Here is a 25,675-nt window from a genome sequence, read left to right on the forward strand (position 1 = left end):
AGATTACAGCAAGCATAGGATTGGGATTCCACTTGGTCTTTCCGCATCTTTCTTGTGTACACCGCCTTGGTCGCTCGCACATATCTCTGCAAGCGATAATCTATCTATCAAACTTACCACAGCCGCACCTTAGCCTTCGCCAACATGGCCTCAACATCAGCATTCCTCCTCGAAGAGCCACAAACTCACATCATTGCACCTGACGATTCGGATTTTCTCGAATCCGACACCTCGTCCGCCGTCGATCGTTCGGATGAACGCATCGAATCTGCCATTCTCCAAGATCTCCAATCTACCGGCTCTCATCCGCATCATCGTTCCCGCATCTGTTCCCGCACCTGTTCCCCCCACAAAACCAAACTTTGGCCCGCCCATCCTCTGATTCGAATCCACAAACGTCTCTGGTTCACCTACTTTTCTGGCTCCCTACCCACCGAAGATTCGCTAAACATCAACAACGGACAGTCCGCCGCCTGGAAGAACTTCACCGACAGCGAGGTTAAAAAATACGTCGATCCATGCGAAACAAACCCGAAGCGTTTGCACTGGTTCAACATCGACCATGATCTCGTTTATCTCTCGTTTTGGTTCGATTGGGGACCGTTGAATGTTGCAATGTTCTATAGGTTTTGTTTGCACGTTCATCATATGCTCAACGATCCCGATATGGATGCGGCTACGATGGTACTCTACACCTCTGATGATCCGGCAAGGAAAGCTAATGCGGCATTGTTGGTGACTATGTATGCCATGGTCATTGGCAAGTGTACTCCTGCCGATGCTTTTTATCCGATCGCAGAGCTAGAGTTCAAGCCGTTCAGAGATGCTGGCTATGGTAGAGCTGATTATAGTTTGGCCATCCAAGATGTTCTCTATGGTGTAAACAGAGCTTTGAGCGAGGGTTTGTTGGATTTGTCAAGTTTCAATTTGGACGAGTATGAGAAGTACGAACAGGTGGCAAATGGCGATTGGAATTGGATCACTCCCAACTTTATCGCTTTCGCTTCCCCCAACGATCGCGCCTATGTCGAAGCACTCAGGTTGGGTCAAGGTCGCCTTCCGCCTTCCTATTCTTTTCGTCCCCCGGAGGAGAACAAGCTGTTCGGTAAAACAATTCGATACTTCAAGCAGAGTGGTGTAAAACTCGTAGTTCGACTCAACAATCCCCTTTACGATCGAGATGCCTTTCTCAACGCTGGTATAGATCATGCCGATATGTATTTTGACGACGGTTCAAATCCCACACAGGAGATATTGCAAGAGTTTATTGCAAAGGCCCATAGGGTCGTGAGCCAGGGTGGCGTCGTCGCCGTCCATTGTAAAGCCGGCTTGGGCAGAACCGGGGTTTTGATAGGCGCCTATTTGGTTTGCAAGCACGGCTTTAGCGCCGGTGAGGTGATTGCCTTTATGAGGTTTATGCGCCCCGGGTGTGTCGTCGGTCCACAGCAGCATTTTATATATCAGAATTCTCTCGAATGGGTCAGGTGGGGGGTGAGGGATGCCGCCATGAGCGAGGCGAGGAGCGTCGTCGAGTCCGAGAGGACGAGGTTGGTGGACGAGGTGGAGAGGTTGAAGATGGAGGCCAACAGAGCGGTCGGCGAGGGGGGGAGCAAGGGGGTTAAGAGGCGAGCCATGGAGGCCGAGGAGAGTGCAGAGGAGGAAAACGGGGAGAAAGAGGCGGAAACCGAGAAAGGAGGGGAGGAGAGGCCGAGACAGAAGAGGAAATCCGATCCGTTAGCGATACAGGATGCTATGACTCCCAGAGCGCAAAGAGGGAGTGCGAGTTGCATTGCTATCCATCTTCCAGCTACGGTAGGGCCAGCTGGCGTGAAACCGGCACCCTGTGTTGGACAACCGAGAAAGAGTCCCAGTCCGAGTAGGAAGAGGCCGGCAATTCAAGCTCCTGCAACGGTAGCAAGGTTGGAGTTGACAAGTAGAAGGTATCCGAGTGCAACGAGATCTTTTCAGAGTCATCTGATGCTTTCTTCCTCTTCCACCGCTCTTTCGCAGGTGCACCAAGATACGACGACTCCTCCAGCTACGGGCACCCATGATGGTGCAGCTAATCGTAGCTTTTCCGATAATGAGGAGAAACTCACTCCCTCTACACCAAACCACACTGCCTCTCCCGCCGCCCTCGGGGCTGGCGTACTGGTAGAATCCAAGGTCAACATTTCCCCAACCGCCCCCCCCCGAGCTTCACCGAAAGCTGCAGTGATCAATCTCAGCCCATCCCGCATTGCTAGGGTGAAAAGTTTCGAAAGGACTCGATCGAATTCTATCTCCACCACCGCCACCACCACCAACACGCACGTTGCTACTATTGCGACTCCGCCGAGAGGGTCGAGTAGACAAGTTAGTCCAGTGGCCAGTCCGAGACAAGAAGTGTTTAGAGCGAGTCCCGATGTAAGGGAGAGGTTTGGGTTGAGAGAATCTAGTGCCAGCGCAAGCAGTACGCCGGTTAGAGGTGCGAATGGGGTGGTGAGGGGGCAAGTTTCGCCAGTGAAAGGAGGTGCGGTGGTGGAGAGTGATGCAGACGTGTTGGGTGTTATTGACGTTATTCCTCAACAGCAGCAGGTTTCGACCAGGAGGCCTCGTCCGTCACCCAAACCCAGAGCGGTGGTGGCGAGGGTGGAGGTGGATGAGAACCACGTTCCTACTGCTACTCCTGTTGCTGCTTCTGGGCAGGTGCAAGTAGTTCATCGAGCTCCCCTAACCACCACCACCACCACCACCGCAGCTAGTGGACCGAAAGTGTTGCGCACGATCCGGTGCAAACCTACACTGACGGCTTCAACTTGCACTACTAGGGCTGCTACTGTTGGCAAAGCGCCCAGCACCAACACCAGCACCGCCGCTCGCCAGGCTTCCACAGGTGTGAGGGTGGTAAGGGCACAAAAAAGTGTTTCTTCGCTACGCACTCAGCAGGCAATTTCCACTGCGCCTGCTACTTGCGCCAGTAGATCTGTTTCTGGATCAAGCACAACCGCCGCCGCTAGCAACGGCAACGGTAGTAGGCCGGCAAGTAGATTGACCGCCCCCACCGCGGCTAGTGCTGCTAGAGCCGCCGCTGCCACTGCTCAAAGGAAGGGAAGCAGTGTAAAGGCCGGTGCGATTGCCGGTGGGCTTCCAGCGAAGAAAGCTCCGGTAGCGCTAAGCAAAGGTCTATCCGCAACAGACGCTAGGGGACGGGTGAGAAGGGGGAGGAGGAGTAGTACTGGTCAGGCTGATCTAGATATTGTTGCCTAAAAAACATGCTCTGCGGTCAAGAGTATGGTGTTCTATGTGGACGATTGAACTGTTATGTTTGTATTGCCATCCTACAGTATCCTGCTTGCTCAAGTGTGTGGGTCTTTGATGTTTGCGGATCAACAAGACGATGCTGAGCTGGTGGCTGTCAGCATGGCACATCTCCGAAACAAGTGCGTCGGAAATATCATCTGGCAACACAGCGTACGATCTAACATCGACAGTTCTCGATGGCTTTCTTACTCGGCCGAGGCGAATTAAACGGCGAATTCTACTGCTTTCCCCGCATTTTAACCACATTGCCGAAAATACTTGCCAACTGCTCCCCGCACACTTACTCTCAAAAACAAACCAAAAAGGCCGCGTTATCTGACTTGTCCTTCTCCCGCCTTGCGCACGGTTCATCAATCGCTCGCCAGAAATTGTACATTCATATAAGCATCGCGCATCGCGCATCGTCGCTCTTGACTCTTTATTACGTGCTTTTTGCAACACGGTTTACGCCATCATTCTACTATCCCTTCAAGTCTTCGAGAACTCTTACATGATGGTGGCGATTGAGAAGGCAAGGTTGAAGGGTAGGATTTGTTTAGTGACAGGGGGGATGAGGGGGTTTGGTGCGAGTATAGTTTCTCTTTTTGTTGCGAATGGGGCAAGGTGTTTGGTCTTGGATCTTTTGGTGGAGGAGGATAGTGTCGGGTTTTATGATCCTTATTCGATCGAACAACCATCCGCAACTACCGCCACTACCGCCACTACCGCCACTACCGCCACTACAGCTACCGTCTTGTCGGGCCCGAAGGAATGTGCTTATGCTCTCAAAGCTGATGTTACCAGTCGTCAAGGTTGGTTGGAAGCGTTGGAAAAATCTCGAAAGATCTTCGGCTGCGTTCCGTCAGTAGTGGTGAATAACGCAGGTTGGACGTATTCTAACAAACCGACACTCACAGTGCAGGAAGAGGAATTCGATCGCTGTTTCACTGTCAATGTCAAGAGTATCTTTCTAAGTGTCGATGTTCTACTTCCAGCAATGCTGGTGGAGAAAGAACAAGGGGAGGATAGGGTGTTTATAAATGTTTCCAGTACTGCGGCTATTAGGCCTAGACCAGGCTTGGTTTGGTGTAAGTTGTTCTCATCATCTCGCTTCACTTTGTGTGTGAAAGGGTGAGTTACTGATGTTTTTCTACTTGGCTCTTTATGTTTTGCATTTCCTTGTGTCTTTCAACCGTTTCATAATAGACAACGCTTCGAAAGGCGCTGTATCAACAGCAACTAAGGCGCTAGCTGTGGAATACGCTCCTCATAAAGTTCGATTCAATACTGTTTCTCCAGTTGCTGGAAATACTCCTCTGTAAGTACCAATGCTTATTGACACCGGGTAGACCTTCTTTACATCCATTTCCCGCCCATCTTCCCACTCACCTCGTCCGCTTTCTCTTTTTTCTTTTTTCCTGCCTCTCCATTCTTCCGTTTCTTTGCATCGCTCGCACGTTTGCAACGCTCTGTCGCTTACTTGATCGACTCGGCTCAATCTTGGTGGATCCACTCGCGCAACGCTACCGCTATCCCTCGGACGGGCAACATTGTTGCATGCTGGCAGGCTGTCCAAGTTCGCAGGGTCAAAAGAAGCAGGAGATGCAATGACTTGCCAGCAACTGGCTCAGTTCAGTGCTTCGATTCCCATGGGAAGGTTGAGTGAAGGTAGGGATATTGGGAATGCCTGTTTGTTTTTGGCTGATGAAGAAAGTTGTTTTTTGACAGGGATTGATATTGCTGTTGATGGAGGAAGATGTGTTTGAACTTGCCTTTGAATGGATAGAGCTGTAAACTGATTGCCACTGTTGAAGTTATCCAGCTGCTATCTCGATGCAACTGCTATCCACATGTCAATTCACACACCTCCAAAGCTCGATTGAGTATCTAAGGAATCATTTCGTTTCAACATGAAACTACAAAGAATAACATGGTTTGCAAAGGTGTGCCCGTCACTTGAGATCCATCTCACGTTCAACCAACTTAAAGATGGTCTCTAGCATAATGTTGCTCGTACCTTCGTAGATTGCACCGATCTTACTATCTCTCCAGTATTTCTCGATGCCCGTTTCTCTGGTGAAGCCTACACCGCCGCACCATTCGATTGCGCTACCGCTAGCTCTCTGAGCGACCTGAGAGGCATAAAGTTTGGCCATAGCAGCTTCCTTTGTAAAAGCTCTTCCTTCTTCCTTCAACCTAGCCGCATTATAGGTGAGAGCTTTTGCCGCTTGGATTTCCATCATGATCTGAGAGATTTGGAACTGCATTCCCTGGAACTGGGTGATTTTCTTTCCAAACTGCTTCCTATCAGCTGCATAACGGATCGCTTTATCCACCGCTCCTTGGGCAAGACCGATCATTTGGGCTGCAATTCCTACTCGTCCTTCATTGAGGATTTCAATAGCGATCTTGTAACCTTTTCCTTCCTCACCGATGAGGTTTTCGGCGGGGACGATGATGTCGTCAAAGTTGAGCGTGCAGGTTGAAGAAGCTTTGATGCCAAGTTTCTTTTCCTTTTTAGCGATTTCGACGCCCATGGATTTTTCGACGGCAAAAGCGTTAATGCCTTTGTATCCTTGGGAGCGATCAGATTGGGCAAAGACGATGAAGAACTCAGCTTCGGCAGAGTTGGTAATCCACATCTTGCTTCCGTTGATCGTCCAAGATTTTCCATCGGCCGATTTCTTGCATGACGTTTTCATGGCAAATGCATCCGACCCTGAAGCTGGTTCAGACAGACAGAAGGAACCCAACGTCTTCTCGGAAAGCGCCGGTAAGTACTTGTCTTGGATGTACTTAGATGCGTATTTGCGAATCACCGTGTTGACCAAAGTATTGTGAACATCGCACAAGACCGAAACGGAAGGATCGACCTTGGCAAGCTCTTCAATGACAATGATAGCAGCGGTGAAAGAGCATCCAGCACCACCGTGATCGGCGGAAGTTTCGATACCCATTAGACCCTGTTCGAAGAGTCCTTTGATGATTTCCGGGTCCATCTTTTCGGCTTCGTCCATAGCTTTCACTTTGGGAGCAACGTTGTCTTGTGCAAAACGCTGGACTGCTTCTCGAAGCATCTCTTCTTCTTCAGTGAATTTGGCAAGAGAGTTGACGCCGAAGGGGGATTCGAACTCGGCGTTGGTGCGGGAAGAGGTGGAGAAGGTACGGATGGCGGAGACAAGTTGCTGGGTGGAAGGCTTGTGAGCGATCGAGTTGCAGGTCTTGGAACCGGTGCTAGCAGAAATGGTGCTAGCAGAAATGGTGCTAGCAAAAATGGTGCTAAGGCATCGTGCAGTGGCAAGAGCGGCAGGGACTCGAGGAGGAGTGGTGGTGGTAGTGGCACGCGCCAAGATGCGGCTTGAGGAAGATCGGAGAGACATTGTTGCGGGTAACGTTTTGAAGATGGTGGTGGAGATGGTTGTTGAGGGGAGAAAGGTGGGGTATTTGTAGTCGTTGCTGTGCGGATTGCAGTTGCGATTGAAAGCCAGCGCTGAGAGCGCAATCTTTTGCAATCTCACATAGTGTATCGCTTTCTCTCTCTCTCTCTCTCTCTCTCTCTCTCTCGCTTTGATGCGGGCAAGCGGCCCAGACTCTGAAGCGAGAAGGGATCGGTGTTGACGGTCGAATCCTTTTTTCATTTCTTCCTTGCCTGGCGCTTGCCCGAAAATGAAAGCCCGGATGGATATGCATGCACCTCGTTGCCCATCAGCCAGAAGGCGGATCGCTGCAACAGTGAGTCCAAGTAAAGCCGGATGATGAGCTCAGCCAAGACCGAGAGGTTGTCGTTACACAGCGTTTGCTTTTCTGTCGGCTCACCGCTCTATAACTTCTCCTTCCCATCCGCTCGCTTTCAAAAGACAAAAAAAAAAAAAAAAAAGGCGAACCGGCAACCGGCAATCGGATTCAACCGTCTTCCGACTGTCTTTGGCGCGCATCTACTTCCATCTCCCGATTTTTTATTTTGATTTCCGATTTTGATTCCCGATTTTGATTTCGATTTTGATTTCGATTTCGTACGAGAGTACAAATGGGAGCGATAAGCATTAGTAATCAAGGTGGAGGATTGAGCCGCCTTTCCGAAGATTAACATTGGCCGCTGAGGAAGCACTGCTTCTTGCCGTACCACGACATCATACCAAAGGCGCTCTTGGAGAGCAAGACATGCGCCTACCCGGTCTCGAGCTGTCTTAACAGCATAAAGGCGCTGCTGGAATTCCTACGCCACTGCTGGTCGTCTAAGATGGCGTCTCGCTGTAGAACCTGCTGCGCTTCGGGGGCTCTTCGAACAACCCAGCTTCGAACGTTTGCTCTAACCGCCTCCTCCTCATCATCATCATCGACCATAGCACCATCATCCAAACCCAAACACCGCCGCAAACATCAACCAATCCGTCTATCAACCCATTTCTCCCCCACCCTCAAACCCTCGCAAACCTCGACGAGCGACTCCTCGCTGCTCCCCTCGCTCGAACTCCTCCTCCGCGGCGGCTACATCCGTCCCTCCTCATCCGGGATCTTCACCCTCCTCCCCACCTCTCTCCGACTCATCTCCAAAATCCAATCCATCATCGACACGGAACTCGCCTCGATCTCATGCACTCGTCTCTCTCTCCCCACTCTCCTCCCCTCCACCCTCTACCACGTTACCAACCGGTACACTCTCATTGGATCCGAACTGTACAAACTCCAGGATCGCAAAAAATCCGAATTCCTCCTCGCTCCCACCCATGAAGAAGAAATCACCAAACTCGTCTCTTCCGAAATCGAGTCGGATCGACAACTGCCCCTGCGCCTATACCAGATCACGCGCAAGTTTCGAGATGAGCCGCGACCAAGGATGGGCTTGTTAAGGACAAAAGAGTTCTTGATGAAGGATCTATACACTTTTGATAAGAGTGAGAGCGATGCGCTCAAGACTTATCAAGAGGTGAGACGAGCGTATGGCAACATCTTTGATAGCATCTTTGGCAAGGTGCCAGCGTGGAGCGTCGCCGAGGCGGATACGGGCGCTATTGGCGGCAATACGAGTCATGAGTATCATGTCCAGGATGCCGCGGGGGAGGATACGTTGATTTCGTGTGCCCAGAGCCTCTGTGGCTATTGTGCCAATAAGGAGAAGGCTGTTTCCTTGCCTGAGGCCCTGTGCGCGCCGGTCCAAGCCGATGATGTTAGGGTGCTGTTGTATGGTTGTACCAATGTCAAGGTGCAAGATCAGGTGTTGCATGCCTTTGTTGTAGCCAAGGCGAGGGAGTTGAATGGGACAAAGTTGGAGAAGCTTGTGGCGAAGCTTAAGACGAATGCTCAGCAACTCGCACCCCAGCAACAGCAGCAGAAATCAGTGTCAAAAGCAAGCAAGAAGCATGTCGTGCAGCAGGAAACAAAGGTCGAATTACTCTACGATTCCAGTCACAGTGGGGCAACACAAGGTGTGTGGGATTGGCAAGATCGTCCTGAAGGGCCGCTAGTCAGGTTCACTTCTTTGTCCCTTCTATCTGACTTCGAGTGTGCTTCATTGGACCCAGCGGAATTGAACCAAGCCTTAACAGCTGCTGTTAACACTTTCGCATCTCGTCCAACGTGCTCCTCTTCCTCCTCCACCGTCAAGTCCTCGGATCAACTGCCACTAATCGACCTTTTCCCAGCCCAATTCGGTTCCTACGCCACCAACCCTACCCAAATTGCTCCACCTTTGACGCTGGTCGACATCCGCAATGCAGCCTCCAACGACACCTGCCCCTCCTGTCGTACCCCGCATTCTCTACGCGAGACAAAAGCAATCGAAGTTGGCCACACATTCTACCTCGGCGATCGATACAGTCGTCCTCTCGAAGCAGGTTTTCTCCCCAGCGCCGAAGCCAAAAAAGAAAACGAAGGCGTACACAAGCTACCCAACGGCAGAATCCCCTTCCAGATGGGATGCTACGGTATCGGAGTCAGTCGGATACTTGCAGCCCTGGCGCAAAAGGCAGCCGCTGAGTTCGATACGAGGTTCAATGCTGGTCTCCTCCAAGGCTCAAAGAAGAGGCATGGCTTTCTTTGGCCGACTCAAGTGGCGCCGTATACAGCGGTGGTTGTTGTCGCGGATGCCAAGGACCAAGTCAGAGTCAACGGTGCCAACGAGGTCTATGAGCGGGTGGTGGAGGCTGCGAGGAGAGCGGATTGCAGCGTGAGGCAGCTATTGCAATGGCTTGTTGTAGAGAATGGTGGGCAGAGTGTTGAGCAAGTAGAAGCGGAGGAGGAGGAGGAGGATAGTCGCAGGGGTTGGTCCAGCGAAGAAGCACACGAGTTGGTCATTGATGATAGGCAATCTTGCACTCTAGGCTCGAAACTGGCGGATTCAGATCTCACGGGATACAGCTATCGTATCATTGTCGGGAAGCATTTCTCCATCGCCAATCCAGAAGAGGCTCGAGTGGAGTTGCAGTACATCTCGCCTACAGAAAAAGGAGCAGCATGGAAATCCCTCCTCCTTCCACTCTCGGCTTTCGACTGGCACCCTACCTCGACTTAAATCACAGTCTACGCACAGCAATAGAAGATCTGGGAACAAAGCTGAGTTCGAGATGCGATTCTCAAAAGAATGTGTTTGGTGAGGAGGCCAAGTTAGTCATCAAAAGTGACTTTAGTACCCGTACTTTGCACCACCGCTACACTGGCTCTTTGTGCATTGGCCAATGCTGCACCTGGCCTAGCTCTTGTCACTTTTTCTCGTCCTCTTGCACCACCTGCAGCTCTGCGTGCCATTCTTTCCTCTTTCGTTTCCTTGTGTTTCTTTGGCAGAGGTGCGTTTGGGTCGAAAGTTCCTGGTACTGGCGCCTCCTTTTCTTCCTCTTCCTCTCCCTCTCCCTTACTACCCCTGCGAGTGCACCTATTGGATGTCTCACCTTCGGCTCGACGGGGCATTTGGTTCTTTCTCTGGAACCCAACTCTTAGTTCGTTAGGACGTCTGTTAGCGATCAGAGTCTTCTGGATTTTGCTTGCGCCTCTTCTAGTAGCGTCGGCAGAGGCATACTGGAGGATGATCTTTCGACCATCGAGCAAGGTATTTCGTGGATCGAGGAGCGATGCGGTCGCTTGTTCGACAGTGTGGAAATCGAGGAAACCAAAACCTTTGCATTTGGTAGGCGCATCTTCGAATGTTCCCAGGCGGACTTTGCGGATGCCGGCGGAGGATGGCACAACTTCTCCCTGAGCTGGCTGCTTCTTTTCTTCTTCGTCCAAGTCCAAGTCCGAGTCCGAGTCCGAGTCCGAGTCCGAGTCCGAGTCCGAGTCGGAGGATGAAGACGAAGAGGAGGAGGAGGAGGAGGAAGAAGAAGAGGAAGAAGAGCAAGAGGATTTCTTGGTGGGTTTCTTCGACTTTTGTTTGCGTTCCTTCTTCGAAGCTTTAGGAGGATTACGTTTTGTCGCCGAATGATCGAACAACTCTCTCACACCCTGTTCTGTTGTATTGAAGGAAAGGTTACCCAAGAAAAGCGTCATTGAGGGGGGATTCTTTTGCGCTCGTAAAATCTTTTGTGCTGTTTTCGTTAATCCTGTTTTACCCTTTACTTGGCTCTTCTCTTTTCCCTGATCCCCCTCATCCTCTCCTTCTTCGCCTCCACCCTCGTCCGGATCTTGCTTGTTACTGTGCATACTCTGCGTAGCATTGGGTAAGGTACGTGCAATACCCAACGCACTACTATTAATATCCGGTCTACCCGTAAAATCACTTGCATCTTTGATCAACAGTTTCCTTCCATCCAGTGGCTGCTCGCTCAGATTGAGAGCAGCCGTCAAGATATCTTTGCTCGGCAAATCCAGGTAGCAAAATCCGCGATTCATCTCTGCTCTACGTTGTCCCTTGGGCATGTTAACACGAGAAATGCCATCGACTCCTCGGCTGTTGAACCAATCAACAAGCTTTGCTGGCGCGGTGAAGAAGGACAGGTTGCCAATCCAGATCGAGCATCCGGAACGCGGTTGGCTTGCTGGTCCACCGGCCGAACGAGATGGATGCAGCAAGTCGTTTGCAGTTGGGTTCGAGGGGTCAGATGTGCAAGATGGCTCGGAGGAAGAGGAGAGTTTGGCTGCTTTCTTACGGCGACGTTGTTCTTTGTGCGAAAGCACTTCTTCTTGCCCTTCACCGGACGGGTCGGAGGGGTTGGAGGGATTGGTTGGGGCAGATGACGAGGGTTCATCGTCGCGTTTACGCTTGGTGGGAGAGGCGGTTTCCTTAGCGCGACGTTTTTCTGCTACTGCTAGCTGACGTTTTTCTTTGTTCGTAAGAGGACGGTCGACAGCTTCGCCCGTGGGCAGGGTGGTGGTGGATGTGCGAGTTGCTTCTGTGTCTGACATCTTGATGAAGGATCCTTTCTCTTGCCAGAGAGGAAGGGGAAAGATGGTGGTCAGGACCTTTCTTTTTCTTCTCGCTGTGTCCTTCTTCTTGGAGAAACTTGGCCCAAAAAAATTCCAAGCTGGATTCGGAACTCGGAGGACAAAGATATGAACGTGTTAAGTTTCACAAGACAACATCCTGAAATCCAACGCTTGATTGCCCGTCGCTTTGTGTTCATAGGTGCAGGTGCAAAAGCGCTCATCAACCACTCATGGCTAGTCCAGAGAGACAAACATGAGCACAGTAGAGATACAAACAGCTATAGAGTAGTGTTGATGATTCGTTTGCCTTCAAGCCAAGGAACGCATGTGCAAAGAGTAGTAACAGCTCCGGCTGTGGCTCAGGCATCAATAAACTGCCTAACATGTCCCAACCAGGCACAGTACTCTCTCTGTTCCTTATACTCGGCATAATTCGGCACGAACAATGCCAGGTTCGCATCTACCCCCCTTTCCGCCAAGAAAGCTCTAAACTGTTCCTGCAAACCGTCATCCAGAGTCTCAAAAGTCGGACCCAGATACACTGCCTTCCTAGCAAAGTCTGCATCTGCATCGATCTTGGTCGCCAGTTCCTTATCCTTATAATACGCAATATTATCCACGTGCACCTCACCATCCTGTACAAACGCATCTATCATCAACGCACCATCCGTCGGCTTTGTAATCGTAGCTGAAATTCGAACCGGGAATTGAGTCGCTCCATCTTCACTCTCTTCTTCGGGAGCGGGTGCCTCATCGACATCTTCTTCGGAGGGGAGGGGGCCTGAGGTATCGATTTCACCGACGCTGAACATGACTTCGATGTGTTCGTTACCGAAATCGCGGGAAAGGATCACTTCATCGACCATGGCTTTGTCGGTGATCTTCCAGATTCCGGCCTGTTTGAATTCGGTTACGAATCCAGGTTCGGCAGAGGGCGAGTCGGACGAGGAGGAGGTGAAGAGGTCCGAGTTTTCTTTTTCGTAAGAAAGTTCTTGAGCGAGTTTGGCCGAGAGCTCGAGGTCTGTTTCGCCTGAGCCTCGGGGAGTGGGGGTGGTGAAGAAGGTGCGGAAGGTGGGGGCGATAACGGGGGTGAAGCGAGGGAGAATGGCAGCCCTAGCAGCGGTGGTGGGGGCGCGAGGAGCTGCTCGGAGGAGCGTTCGAGAAAGGTTACGGGCAATCATGTTGATGGATCCAAAATTTGGTGGTGGTGGTGGTGGAGAAGAAGGAAGACGGGAGGAGAGGAGTGATGAGTTTGACAATCGGTCGAGTAAAAAAAACTGTCAGTGCGCTCACTGGAAAGGTTCACAAAGGCGTGGAAGCGTGAAGAAATACTTTTTTCAACTTTTCCAGCCGCCACTTGGCAATTCGCAGAAGAAAAACAGGCCTGCAGACCGCGATGCGAAAAGGAGACCTCCCTTCTCTCAAACAAAGGGTCCTCAAAACCTTTTCCCACACCAACACAGTACTGCCCTTCGTTGTGCAAGTCAAGCGATCGATATCAATGCCTAATATGCGCTCGTTCGAACGGCCCTGTATCGTACGAGCCTGAATGTCAGTCTAGCAACCTTGTTCGAAATCGAATTCGAGAGATCCTTGTTTCTGTGAATTGCAGCAGTCGGGGGAGTATGATGCATGTTGACACCACCTTCCAGACACACTTTGATGCACAATCCTTCACAACGCCATGCGATGATGGTTTTGTATGATGTGGGATCAAAATGAACATGGATTGAAACCATGATCAACAAGAAATGAAGCGAGGGAAAGAAGAGAGAAATAGAGAGGAGCATTCGAACAACGACAAAACCGAATCACAAAACCAAGAAGAACTGCGCTTAGACAATACCAGCATCAGCTTGCTTAGTCTTGTCACCAGAGACGGTCCGAGGAGGAGGATTATCACTACCATCGATCTTTCCATCATCCTAAAACGCATCCTTACTCTTACCGCCAGCAGGAGCCTAGCCCTCCCACCCCTCCCCCAACCCCTTCTACTTCTTCTTCTCCTCCACCTTCGTCTCTGCACTGTCCGAATCATCCGGACAGTTGAATTCCTCTCCGTTCTTTCCACCAGCGTCGGAACAACGCTTGCAGAATGCCTGTTGCCACCAAATCACATCGCTGGCGCTCATATCCCCCTTTCCACCTTGCTCTACACATTTCATATCGTCAGGGACAAACCACTGGCAAACGGCGCCGTTCTTTCGGGCTTCGGTGACAAACTTTTGAACCGGGAGAGCATCAGGACCGGTAGCCGGTTTAAAGACTTGATTTTCTTCAGCAAATGGGAGCGAGCAGATACCGAATGGGTTTGTGCCATGCGGACTGACGCTGAGCGAGGAAGCCACGGTGATGGGCGTTGGTTTTGTGTGGAAGTCGGCGCCTGCAGTAGCTTCGAGACTAGCTTCAACACCAACATTGGCGAGGAAGAGGCAAGTGGCTATGAAAGCAAAAAGAAGAGAATTGGGAAACATTGTAAAAAAGACTCAACTCCAGGTCGAGTTTGTTAGAAGAAGTGAAGAGTTAGTGGAAAAAGGAGAGCGATAGCGGGCGTGAGGGTTAGGCGTTTATATGCATTTTCGATAGGTGTTACGAGTAGAGAAGAGAGGGCTTGCTCGGTGCGAAAGGGGTGGCGTCCGATGGGTTTGAGTCGGCGTTTCATTCAGTGGGAAGGTTGGTGGGGGGAAGGTTGGTTAATATGCGCGACCCATTGGCAATGGTTCCCAATCTCACAATAGAGGCTCGAACAACAGGTTTTGTCATGACCCACGGCGATGGCAATGAATGGCGTTGATTCAGGTATCCCTTCTTTCAAACAAAGGGTCCTCAAAACCTTTTCCCACACCAACACAGTACTGCCCTTCGTTGTGCAAGTCAAGCGATCGATATCAATGCCTAATATGCGCTCGTTCGAACGGCCCTGTATCGTACGAGCCTGAATGTCAGTCTAGCAACCTTGTTCGAAATCGAATTCGAGAGATCCTTGTTTCTGTGAATTGCAGCAGTCGGGGGAGTATGATGCGTGTTGACACCCGATCGACCCCGTTCCAGACACTCTTTGATGCACAAGCCTTCACAACGCCATGCGATGATGGTTTTGTATGATGTGGGATCAAAATGAACATGGATTGAAGCCATGATCAACACGAAATGAAGCGAGGGAAAGAAGAGAGAAATAGAGAGGAGCATTCGAACGACGATAAAACCGAATCACAAAACCAAGAACTGCGCTTAGACAAGACCACCATCAGCTTGCTTAGGCTTGCCGCCGGAGACGGTCCGAGGAGCCTGGACCTTCTCCCACCTTCGGCTTTGCACGTTCACTCAAACCAGGCACAGTGGTATCATTATCCTGATCCCGAGCCTTCGGACCGGCAAATTCACCCTTGTTGGTTCCACCGGCGTCGGAACAACGCTTGCAGAAAGCCTGTTGCCACCAAGTCGTATCCTCGGCGTCCATATCCTCCTTCCCACCTTACTCTACACAGTGAACATCGGCAGGGGAAAGCCAAGTGCACTTGGTGGTCTTTTGGGCTTGGTTGATAAACTCTTGAACCGAGGAAAAACTAGAATCGCCACCCTGCCTAAAGATTCCGTCATTAGGAGAAGATCAGAGCGAGAAGATACCGAGGAAACCTGTCAGCCGGAGTGGTGGAGAGCAAGGAAGCAATGGTGATCGACGATGGAGCCGCTTGGTAAAGTTGAGGAATACACAAGCGAGGAGCGGCAAAGCGGATAGCAATTGTTGTGTTTAGAAGACGACTAAGTACAAAGCAATGCCAGGTATGTCTCGACTGTATTGAGTGTGTGCCAATGTGAATGAAGTGACACGTATGGTTGCACGCTGTGGCAATATGCGCAAAGGGGGTGTTGACGTGGATCTGAGTAGCGTTGGTGGGTGGTGATGAGTGGCGACGGTGAGCGAAGTTGGCGGACATGTTAGAGCGATAGTCACTGGCCGGAACTGCCGGTGGCCCCAGTAATCTTTCCATAGTTATAAATAAAGTCGTGAAAGAACATACGCTGGTAGGTTGGGCCAACGAGGTCGGGGCCCTGGGAATACTTGCTGGGGGTAGGTTGCTGGGCCTTTTGAACCGTTCCGACCGTTCGAATTGGCTTGCTTATCTCCTGAGGGGCGCGTTTCTCTAGGTTGGCGGCGGCAGTGGGGGGAAGGCTCCTCTTGTTCAAAGCGTTAAAAAGCCCCTTGTCGCCATCATCTTCATCGTTACGTTTCGCAATCGACCAATGACCACCGATTCCATCATCGGCATCCTCACCAACGCTACGCTTTTCAAACTCGGCTGGCTGGAACTCTGGGCGTGATCCTCCGTACTCATCATCGCTACGTCTTACAAACACTCTTCCATCACGCTTTGCTTTGGCTTGATAACCCTGGAAGACTGAGTGAGGGATGTACCTCTTGTCCATTCTGGCCTTGCGAAAGTGGTCAGAGGGGTAAGAATCGAACCCATCAGGACGGTTGGGTGCGGAACCAGCTTCAGCACCAACATTGGCGAGGAAGAGGCAAGTGGCTACGAAAGCAAAAAGAAGAGAATTGGGAAACATTGTAAAAAAGACTCAACTCCAGGTCGAGTTTGTTAGAAGAAGTGAAGAGTTAGTGAAAAAAGAAGAGCGGTAGGGGGTTGAAGAGGGGGGCGTTTATATGCATTTTCGATAGGTGATACGAGTAGAGAGGGCTTGCTCGGTGCGAAAGGTGGTGTCCGATGGGTTTGAGTCGGCGTTTCATTCAGTGGGAAGGGTGGTGGTGGGGAATATGCACGACCCATTGGCAACGGTTCCCAATCTCACGATAGAGGCTCCCACAACAGGTTGTGTCACGTTCCACGGTGATGGCGATGGATGGCGTCGATTTTATTCAGCGGGGTGAAAACTTTGGAGATTCGGTGGGTCTCTGTTTGTGCTTGTGCTGATGTCAAATGGGGGTTCCTCCATCTTCCATTCATCTCAACCATAACTTTGCAACAATTGCACACGGCTTTCACAACAACGTTCCAGCAGACAACACTCAATAACGAAATAAAGCAAGGTTGCATTACAGTACCACTGAACGAAGAAGACAATTTACGAACTGCCACTGCCACTGCCACTCGTACTAAAGCTGCCACTATCCTCATTATCAAGCATCACACTACTAGCAGCAGTAGTCCCCACACTGCTATCCGCACCTTTCCTCCCTGCTTTTCCCCCTTGTCTGGCACCACCCGACCCACCGAACCCAAGTGTAGTCTGTACGGCTCCCGTTTTTGCCCATCTGCCCAGCTCCATTTGATCTGTCAATTCTCTTGGCAACATCTTATGTGCTAAACTGCTAGCGTCCATTCTCTGTGTCACCCTACCCTGCCTTTTAAGTACTGCTACCACGTCAGCTTCTGTGATCGTACCCCCCTCACCGCTTTTTCTTGCTGTGCGGGTTTTGGATTGGGAGAGAAGGGAGGAAGTCAAGTCTGCGAAGAAATCATGCACCGCACTATCCAGCTCATCTATCACCGAGCTATCCAGTTTCGCTTTTTTTGGTCCGGAACTGGAAGGGGAGAGTAGCGAGGGGGTCGAGGTAGAGGGTGTGAGGAAAGAAGAAAATATATCTCTCATTACGGAAGTTGGTAGGGGAGGCAACGGGTTTCCTGTGATAGGCGAGATTCGAGATTTTCGCTTCTTTACGATTCGACGTTTGAGTAGAGAAGTAAGATCTTTCGGGTCGAGCAGATCAAGACGTCGGGCAGAGGGATCTTGGTTTTCGATATCGGATTCTTCCTCGTCGTTGTCGAGACCGTATTGTTCTCCTTCAGAGGAGGAGTAGGGATCGTCTGGTTGAAACGATACTTGGTCTTGTTCTGCGAAACTAACACGCGATACATGGCTATCGTCATTAATGTCGCCAGCGGTAGGGAGAGATGTGTCACGGAGGTCGGAGACATTGCGTGAATCATCTGCTGGTATGCGACGTGCGAGTTCTTCTTCGCCATCATCGGAGGCTGCGGCGGCGGCGGCGGCAGGATCGAGTGGCAGTGAATCAGAAACCTCTTCTTCTTCTTCACTCTGTGCTTCTGGCATCAGATCATTGTGCATAACAACAGATGACTCACCACCGTCGAGTGGTTCAGACATGCTTCGACCGGTACTTTTTCTTGTTTGTTCCAAAACCGATTCATCCTCTTCCTCGTCGTCGTCGAACTGGAGCTGTCCATCTTGGCTAAAGAAACTTTGCCTCGTTAAATCGTCCAATCGCCTGATAGCTTTTGCTGTTGCAAGATCGATTCCCGAAGCAGAGATAAAACCAGATTGCTGACCCTGAAGAGAGCGTTCCAACTCATCTTCTCGTCGACTGGACACATCATCAAACCGCATCGAATCGGGAGAGATTGCGTGATCCGCAAATGACACTCGAGAGCCGGTGGAAATGCGAGAGGTTTTAGGCCGGTCTGCCATCGCAGCGAAAATGCCACCCCTCACTAAACCGACACCAGACGCACGACGAGGAACTCCAATATCAGAAAGGCGTGAAGGTGAACGATCGTCGACACTCTCATCTCCAGTGTGCGACACTAGTGAATCATTGTGGTCGTTGAGCGAATCAGAAAGGTTAGAGTCGCGTGTGAGATCGCCAGGAACGGATTCACCAGGAACGAGCATTGTTGCGCGGGAGGCGCTGCTAGCTGCGCTGTCCCTTGCACCGCGAGTGTTGCGGGAGGTGGAAGCATCGGCGGTGCTACTCGCAGTGCTCGTTCGGCCTGGACGAGCGGTAGGAGGAGGCATAGCAATTGAGTCCTCTGAGGGAGTAGGTGGGGCGATGAAGCCGGGTGCACGTGCAAGTCGACGCAGCAAATCCATGGGAGATTCTTCCCTACCACCTGCCCATCCACCGATACCGCCCCAGAGGAGGGATTTGCGGGAGGCAGAACGGCGTTCGCGGGAACGTTGAGCACTGGCGAGGAGCGCATCGTTGCGTTTACGTCTTTTGTCGGTTGCTGGGGTTTGCATGCCTTGTTGTTGGTGGTTTGATGTGGATGGACCTGCGGTGCCGCCGGTGAAAGGGTTGCTAGCAGAGGCTGAGGCTGAGCCAGGGACGGTGCGTCTTGGTGTACCAAGGATGCGTCGGCCAGGAGTTATGGTCGAAGCCGAAGCGGTTTGGGATGGAGTGCGGGTCTGACGTTGAGCAGCAGCATACTTGACAGAGGGAGTCATGGAGCTCGCTTGGAGTTGTCGCATCAGAACATCGTTGGGAGGTGGCTGTGAAAGTGATCTGCGACGTGAAGGGTCACTTGCTGCTGCTGACGAAGATGATGTTGCTTGGGATTGACCTTGCGAAGAAGACTGAGCATCGGCTGTTGCGGATGGCCGGTGACGTGTTTGCGGCGCAGTTCGAGGTGTGGGCGAAGTAGTAGTCGGATTGGCAGCAGGAGTGCGCGTTTTGGCTGGACTGCGAGAAGCATGAGGTGTAGTCTTGGTGTCGTCCGCATCGTCTGGTTGAGAAGGCGGCGCTTTGCGTTTGCGCGGCGGTGTAGTCGTCGGTGATTCGGTCTGCTGAGCTGCCGAGGATGTGGAAGTTGTTTTACTCCTTGGTGATCGACGTGGAGTGCTCTCTCCACCTTCGGCCATGCGTGCAATACGGTGAGCCGCTTCGTGGTCGCTGACAACATAGCGGGTTGACCGCGTCGGCGTTCCTCTGTTACTACCACCAGCCAGTCCTTGGCTCGCACCGCGTTTCTCACGCAACGCATCGACAGGACGATCGGCTGAGTTGGCAGCACGGATGTCGAGTCTCTCTGCCGGCTCGGTTTTGGGTAGGAGTGCGGTGCCTCTGAAACCTAGGTAGAAGAAGCGCGACAATGTCGTAGCGTTCGAGTGGGAAAGGACGATAGTGATGCTGTTGGTGTGCGAGAAGCGTGCCACGCTGACTGGATACTCAACCACACCTTGCTGGCCGCTCAACAAGGCAAAGTCGGCCTGCGCCCTTCCACTTGCTACTCCTCCCAGTGTAGCTGCACTAGCACGAGGCGAGAGGTTGGCCGGATGATCGTCTGCTGTAGCCTGCTCCACTTGATCGAAATCGATGCCATCCGGTCGGTTGACGAAAGCGCGGCATCGTGTGGGAGCAAAGTCGCCAGTGCCCGTATTGATCAACATCGACTTCAACCGAACAGGACAGGTGAAAGGAACGGTGATGGCGAGCTGATCATCGACATTGGACTGAGTGGAGGGGTCGGCGGAGAGACGTTCATGCCATGGTTTGATGACGTTTTTAGCTGATTCGGGAGGATCCAAATTGGCACCCCATACTTTGTCGCGGATGATGTATTCGAACAAGCTGGTAGCGTCTCCGTCGACGGCAGAGAGACGAGGAGTGGAGGTGGAACGGGGATCGCGATTGTCTTGATCGTCGTTGGCGGTGTTGCAGCTCATGATGGGGGTTGGGTTGGGTTGGGTTGGGTTCAAGGTGAAGGCGAGGGCGGCAAGAGCGCACACTGACCAATTGCACCGAACGAGTTGCAGGGGTATATTATAGTAGAGATGATGATGAGCGTGAGGATAGCTGCGACTGAGCCATTGACGATGATGATGATTGGTCGAGTAAAGGAGAGAGTTTCTCTCGCACGTATAGTGCACTTTCTTGAATTTGAGCATACGCGGAGACAAAGAAACACGACGCGTCAGCCAATAGCATTCTCAGAGCAGAACCCGGGTTCTCGCCCGATGCTTCAGATCGCCAAGATGCCTGGACCCGATTCTCACCCGATGCTTTCACATTCCGAATTCCTAATTGAATTGAAATTGGAATTGGAATTGAAAGAGATTTGAATTTCGGGAGACCTTCCAGCTCACTCTCTCAAATTCAATTAATTCCAAGATTTATTTGCTTCCACGCCGACACTTTCTTGAGCACGAGCCTCGTACCAACCTCGTTCTCTTCCTCATCATCATCATCATCATCATCATCATCATCATCACCCTCAAGACACCACCGAAACCCCCTTTGCTGCTTCGCTTGTGCTAACAGCAGGATCGTGCAAACCACCACCTTTAGAGGACTCTTGGCTGCGCTGCTAGCAGCTTCTCTCTGCCACCGCTATGGCCGAGTACAAGTACGACGAGGAAGGAGGACAATTCCTTACCTTTGTCCTCACTTTCCTTCTTCTCCTTCTAGTCCCACTCACATACTCTCTCCTTGCATCTTCCCGCTCCTCCTCCTCCAAGAAGGGTTCGTGGGATGCGCGCGGGCAGAAAATCGACTTGATCCGTGCCGGCAAAAAGCGTTCGCTCCTCAACCCTCAGATCTCCTCGAAAGCCGTTTTGGTCCTCGCCGGTTGGGGAATCGTCGCTTATCTCTTCCAAGCCATCCTCAACACCGCCGCCAACTCCTCCCATGCGGTCTACGACCCTTTCCAAATCCTCGGCATCGCTGCCTCGGCAACCGAAAAGGAAATCAAGAAACACTACAAGCGTCTCTCGGTGAAGTTCCACCCGGACAAACTCGTCCTCGCTGAAGGCCAAACCAAAGAGCAAGTCGAAGGCCACTACATCGAGCTCACCAAAGCTTACAAAGCCCTTACAGACGAAACGATCCGTAAGAATTTCGAGCTGTACGGTCACCCAGATGGCAAACAGGAAATGTCGATGGGCATTGCATTGCCCAGGTGGGTGATTGAAAGTCAGAACAATATCTACGTATTGGGCATGTATGCTGTTGTGTTTGGTGTAGCACTGCCGTTTTTGGTCGCAAGATGGTGGTATGGCTCGAGGAGCAAGACAAAGGATGGCATTGTCAACGATACTGCACAGACCTATTTCCAGCATTTGAGGGATGATACCAATGCTTCTCGTATCTTTGCTCTCCTTGCCATTTCGGATGAGTTTAGTGATGCGAAGCTCGATAAGGCCGAGGAGAAGCATAGGGATGAAACAGCGCTGGCGGCCTTGGAGCCAAAGATCAGAGCCAAGCTGGCAGGATTTGGTCCGGAATGGCACTTGATCGATTCTTTCCGTAACGCGTCTATTCGTAAGGCTTTGTTGCTGCTCTACGCTCATACGTTGAGGATTGAGAGTGGCAACAAGAGGTTGGAACAGGACAAGTTGAAGTATGCGGCGAAAGCAGTTCAGCTGTTGAATGGAATGCTATCCATTAGTCTGGCGCACAACTGGTTGCAAACTACACTGCTGTTGATGCAGGTTACGCAGTGTATGGTTCAAGCTGTACCCCTGCAAGACCTATCCTCTGCCGAGTTGCTCCAGCTGCCGCATATGACGCCGGAATTGATCAAGAAGCTTCAAGACTCGAACAGCCTAGCCAAGCTCGGTATCCAGGGCTTTTGGAAGATGCCCGATGCAGAACGTAAATCCGTGCTCACCAACGCCGGCATTGGATCCAAGCAGTACGAAGAAATGATTTCCGTCACTTCCATTTGGCCTCGATTGGAGCTTGTTGATGCATTCTTCAAGGTTTCCGGCGAACGATTGGTTACGACGGGTGCTATCGTTCAGTTTATCGTCAAACTTCGCTTGCTTCCACCTAAGAAAGACGGATCGCTCCTAAGAGATGGGAGGAGATTGGATGCGAAACGGATGGATGACGAAAGCTCTGTTCGTCCCGACCAAGACATTCTTCCCACCCGCACTTCTAAGAAATCCGCCGCAAACACGGAGGAGGAAAAGGACGAGGGTAAGCAAGCCATCGGTTTCGCCCGAGCCCCATACTTCTGGGACGAACGCAAGCCATGCTGGTGGGTTCTAATCGGAGACCAAAAACTAGACCGAGTCATCGTCCAACCTACAAAGGTCTCGGATATCGGACCAGACTCGATCCGAACCTATTCGGTTCAATTCCAAGCTCCCCCCCAGGCCGGGTTATACACTTTCCAAGCGATCCTAAAGTCGGATAGTTACTTGGGATCGGATGCTTCGAGGATGGTCAAGTTGAAGGTGGACGATGCTAGTGTTTTGGAGGATGAAGGTGAGGATGAAATTAGTGAACCTGAGGAGGATAGTCTGGCCGGTCAAATGGCACTCATGAAGGGTCAGAAGGTTAAACCCAGCACCAGGGGTGCCGAGGAGAGTGATGAGGAGGAGAGTGGAACCGATGATGATCTCAAGCAGGATGATGATCGTCGTTCTGATAGTGATAGTGATAGCGATTCTGATTCTGATTGAGGTCGTTAATGTTGAGAGCAAGCAACTGTTGCAGTGCGCATGCAACAAAGCAACGTTATCTAGCATTTCAATGCAACTCCATCCCAGCTCATTCTACACTATCCCCCGTTGCCGCCCTTGGTTTGAACTGAATCAATCACTGCAGCACAGCCTAAAAAAAAAAAAAAAAAAAAAAAACACACAAACAAACAAGAGACCGGGTGTATAACGTGTATAGTTTCTAATGTGTACAATCATGTCTAAGCCGAGTCTAAAGATCCATCAACTCCTGTCCGTTGGCCTCGGCACCTCGATTCTGGTTCTGGTTGCGCTCCTCGTCCAATTCCTCCGGATACCTAGTCCTAGTCCTCTCGATATCCTCCAAAATATCCTCAAAGCACCATTCCACCGCATCCGCCGCCCAAAAATGATCACAATGCTCCGCCTCATCTTGCCTCTTGAATCTTAAGAGCTTCACATGCTTCTCCCTCTGTTGGATCCTCTCGATCAATGGATCTGCCAGCACCAAAAAGTCCATTCCGCCCGAAAAGATGGAGAGAGGGGGGAAGTTTTCATCCCACCACTGATCCAAGCTGGGGTCCAAGACGCAACCTCGGGAAGCGAAACCGTCTTTACCAGCCCACCAGTAGATAGATGCTGAAGAGACGGGCTGCGGAGTGAATCGGAACATTTTAGCTTTTCGTCGGAGGAGCCAGTTTGCATCGGTCCATGCAAAGAGGAAGGCGAACATCTGGTATCCGAGGAGAGCGTAAGGATAAGCGGGGGTGCAGTCGTAAGAGATCTTCATGAGCGGAATGAAGTCGAGTACTCCGAAGAATCGTTTCCACTTAGGCCACTCAAGCTGGCCGAGTGTTGTGAAGGGGAAGCAGGAGGTGAGAGGACCTGCATAGACAGCAGGAGCAAGTGCGCCGAAATAGGTCAACTTATTGCCTAGCTCGGGAAGCATTCCTTTGGAGAGCGAGATGAACATGGTTCCGTTGCCCTGTGAGTGACCAATGTAAGCGATGCGGTCGTAGCCGGTCTCTTTGCAAATGTAGTCGATCATAGCGGGAAGATCATAGATGGCGAGTTCGCGAATGTTGTAGTCCCAGAAACGTGGATCGCTGCGCTTGTAGGTGCGATGACCCATGTCAAATACACCGCGGTTGTTGCCTAGGAAGACTTGGTAGCCGCCGTGACGAGCGAGCCAGAAGGGAAGCGAGCGTTCTTCGGAAGTGACAAAGGAGCCACTGGACTGGAAGAGACCGTGCATGATGAGGACAGGGAAGCCACGGCGACCGTCCGAGTGCTTTTTGTGAGTGGTTTGTGGGTCAATGATACGGTTGATTCTGAGGTAATATCCGTCTTGTGTCTGTACTGTTTCGTTGATGATCTCGAAGCCACAGCTGGCTGCATAGTATCGAACGTCTTTGACGAGCTTCTCTTTGCTCCAGCGCTTTGGATCGTCCCATTCCTTTTGCTCTTTGATGGTGGGTGCGAAGAACTTGGGGATTGCGGCTAGCAGGCGGACGGAGAGGGCCCACAAGACAACAAGGAAAAGGAAGAAAGAGGAGAGGACGTTGGCTGTGGCCTGTGTGACAAAGAGACGCCCTGTTGAGTAGAGTGTGGGCCTGGAATAGGGAGGAGCGCCACCTCTGCGGGCAAAGGTGGCTGCGACGCTATCATGCGCAGAGTGACACGGCTTGCTGTTGGCATTGCTGTAGCCACGTTTGCGTTGGGATTTGGAGGATGAGCGACTAGCACCTGTCTGTTGATCATCCGAGTTGTAAGGATGCAGCAATGGATCTTGTTCGAAACCGGTTGGGACATGAGTGTAGAGGGCGCGACCGCTGATCGCTTCGCTGGAAAGCTTGTCGACGCGGATGCGCATACTGGCAGCGGAGGAAGGTCTGCTGATGGGCTCATTGATGGATGTGCGGATGTAGTCTGAAAGAGCACTGGCAGCAGCAGTGTCAAGGCTGATGAGGTTGCCATCGATAGAGAGACCTTGGCTGCCCGGTGATTTGGAGCTTGCGGCGGATGAGGAGGAAGCCTCTGCTCGCAAAGAGCGCGGATTTGAGTTCGACATGGCTTCCATTCACTTTCGTAGACACTCCTGCTCGGATCCTCAATCAGACCATAGGGGGGGGTTTGTCATGCGTGAATCAGATGCGGATACGATGTCGTAGGGGCAGGGTCCGCAGTTTGGAATCGAGGATAGCGTCGCCGCTATGAGTCTTGCGGATGGCGAGCTAGGATGATGTTGTAAGGTGGAAAGGAAGAGAGGGAGAGAGGGCCAAAGAGGGAGAGAGGGGCGAAGAGAGGGAGAGTGGCAAAGAGGCAAAAAGGCAAAGAGGCAAAAAGGCAAAGAGGCAAAGAGCATTTCACATTCAAAGTCGCCGTTCATCTTTCAATTGCCAAATCAACAACAGTAGCCGAGGGTGGCAATCACTTTGGATCGGTCCACCTTGATCAACATCGGCTTGAATTGAGACCACTACAAACTCAGTTTGGCTTGGCGTGGGAAAGCAAAAAGTGCCTTTCGGCCAGGCCGAGAGGATGCTGAGTAGTCAATTCGGCCCATCCGCGAGGCCGTCACAGTGGATCGCCAAGCGCTTCCTAATCCTCGGCCCATCCGATCAAGTCAAGGAGATCCGACGAATGGCTGCGAGGTGAAGCTTATTCTAGCCGAATTGACCGAGGCTAAAGTCGCCCGATGTGATGCAAGATCGGGATTCCTCTCCAGAGCCATCATAAAGTTCGCTTGATCCGACAAAAGAGAGAGACACGCTTCCTCCTCTTCCTCCTCCTCCTCTTCCTCCTCCTCCTCTTCCTTCTCCTCCTCTTCCTTCTTCTCCTCTTCCTCCTCTTGCTCACAGCAACATATAACCCTCCG

At 51.5% G+C, this 25,675-nt stretch overlaps 10 protein-coding genes across 10 annotated transcripts; 3 read left to right on the plus strand and 7 right to left on the minus strand.

Annotated features, from left to right (window-relative positions):
• Positions 1–144: 144 nt before the first annotated feature.
• UHO2_06711 (uncharacterized protein) lies at positions 145–3,249 on the plus strand (the record flags this gene model as incomplete). The annotated part of the gene is made up of 1 exon (XM_041558880.1): positions 145–3,249. The coding sequence occupies one exon, from the start codon at positions 145–147 to the stop codon at positions 3,247–3,249; it is 3,105 nt and encodes a 1,034-aa protein (XP_041414814.1).
• A 1,985-nt stretch (positions 3,250–5,234) lies between these two features.
• Positions 5,235–6,662, minus strand: UHO2_06712 (putative acyl-CoA dehydrogenase short-branched chain precursor; the record flags this gene model as incomplete). Its single annotated transcript, XM_041558881.1, has 1 exon — positions 5,235–6,662. The coding sequence occupies one exon, from the start codon at positions 6,660–6,662 to the stop codon at positions 5,235–5,237; it is 1,428 nt and encodes a 475-aa protein (XP_041414815.1).
• An 860-nt stretch (positions 6,663–7,522) lies between these two features.
• On the plus strand, positions 7,523–9,793 carry UHO2_06713 (uncharacterized protein; the record flags this gene model as incomplete). Its single annotated transcript, XM_041558882.1, has 1 exon — positions 7,523–9,793. One exon carries the CDS (start codon positions 7,523–7,525, stop codon positions 9,791–9,793), a length of 2,271 nt encoding a protein of 756 aa, XP_041414816.1.
• A 92-nt stretch (positions 9,794–9,885) lies between these two features.
• Positions 9,886–11,616, minus strand: UHO2_06714 (uncharacterized protein; the record flags this gene model as incomplete). The annotated part of the gene is made up of 1 exon (XM_041558883.1): positions 9,886–11,616. One exon carries the CDS (start codon positions 11,614–11,616, stop codon positions 9,886–9,888), a length of 1,731 nt encoding a protein of 576 aa, XP_041414817.1.
• A 380-nt stretch (positions 11,617–11,996) lies between these two features.
• UHO2_06715 (putative mitochondrial p32 family protein) lies at positions 11,997–12,818 on the minus strand (the record flags this gene model as incomplete). The annotated part of the gene is made up of 1 exon (XM_041558884.1): positions 11,997–12,818. One exon carries the CDS (start codon positions 12,816–12,818, stop codon positions 11,997–11,999), a length of 822 nt encoding a protein of 273 aa, XP_041414818.1.
• An 810-nt stretch (positions 12,819–13,628) lies between these two features.
• UHO2_06716 (uncharacterized protein) lies at positions 13,629–14,111 on the minus strand (the record flags this gene model as incomplete). Its single annotated transcript, XM_041558885.1, has 1 exon — positions 13,629–14,111. The coding sequence occupies one exon, from the start codon at positions 14,109–14,111 to the stop codon at positions 13,629–13,631; it is 483 nt and encodes a 160-aa protein (XP_041414819.1).
• Positions 14,112–14,893: 782 nt separating this feature from the next.
• On the minus strand, positions 14,894–16,203 carry UHO2_06717 (uncharacterized protein; the record flags this gene model as incomplete). The annotated part of the gene is made up of 4 exons (XM_041558886.1): positions 14,894–15,064; positions 15,122–15,221; positions 15,265–15,601; positions 15,660–16,203. The coding sequence occupies 4 exons, from the start codon at positions 16,201–16,203 to the stop codon at positions 14,894–14,896; spliced, it is 1,152 nt and encodes a 383-aa protein (XP_041414820.1).
• Positions 16,204–16,719: 516 nt separating this feature from the next.
• On the minus strand, positions 16,720–20,058 carry UHO2_06718 (uncharacterized protein; the record flags this gene model as incomplete). The annotated part of the gene is made up of 1 exon (XM_041558887.1): positions 16,720–20,058. The coding sequence occupies one exon, from the start codon at positions 20,056–20,058 to the stop codon at positions 16,720–16,722; it is 3,339 nt and encodes a 1,112-aa protein (XP_041414821.1).
• Positions 20,059–20,724: 666 nt separating this feature from the next.
• On the plus strand, positions 20,725–22,800 carry UHO2_06719 (uncharacterized protein; the record flags this gene model as incomplete). Its single annotated transcript, XM_041558888.1, has 1 exon — positions 20,725–22,800. One exon carries the CDS (start codon positions 20,725–20,727, stop codon positions 22,798–22,800), a length of 2,076 nt encoding a protein of 691 aa, XP_041414822.1.
• Positions 22,801–23,050: 250 nt separating this feature from the next.
• UHO2_06720 (uncharacterized protein) lies at positions 23,051–24,868 on the minus strand (the record flags this gene model as incomplete). The annotated part of the gene is made up of 1 exon (XM_041558889.1): positions 23,051–24,868. One exon carries the CDS (start codon positions 24,866–24,868, stop codon positions 23,051–23,053), a length of 1,818 nt encoding a protein of 605 aa, XP_041414823.1.
• Positions 24,869–25,675: the final 807 nt, after the last annotated feature.

Source organism: Ustilago hordei (genome assembly GCF_900519145.1).
Source record: "Ustilago hordei strain Uho2 genome assembly, contig: UHO2_contig_20, whole genome shotgun sequence".
NCBI classification, from domain to species: Eukaryota; Fungi; Basidiomycota; class Ustilaginomycetes; order Ustilaginales; family Ustilaginaceae; genus Ustilago; species Ustilago hordei.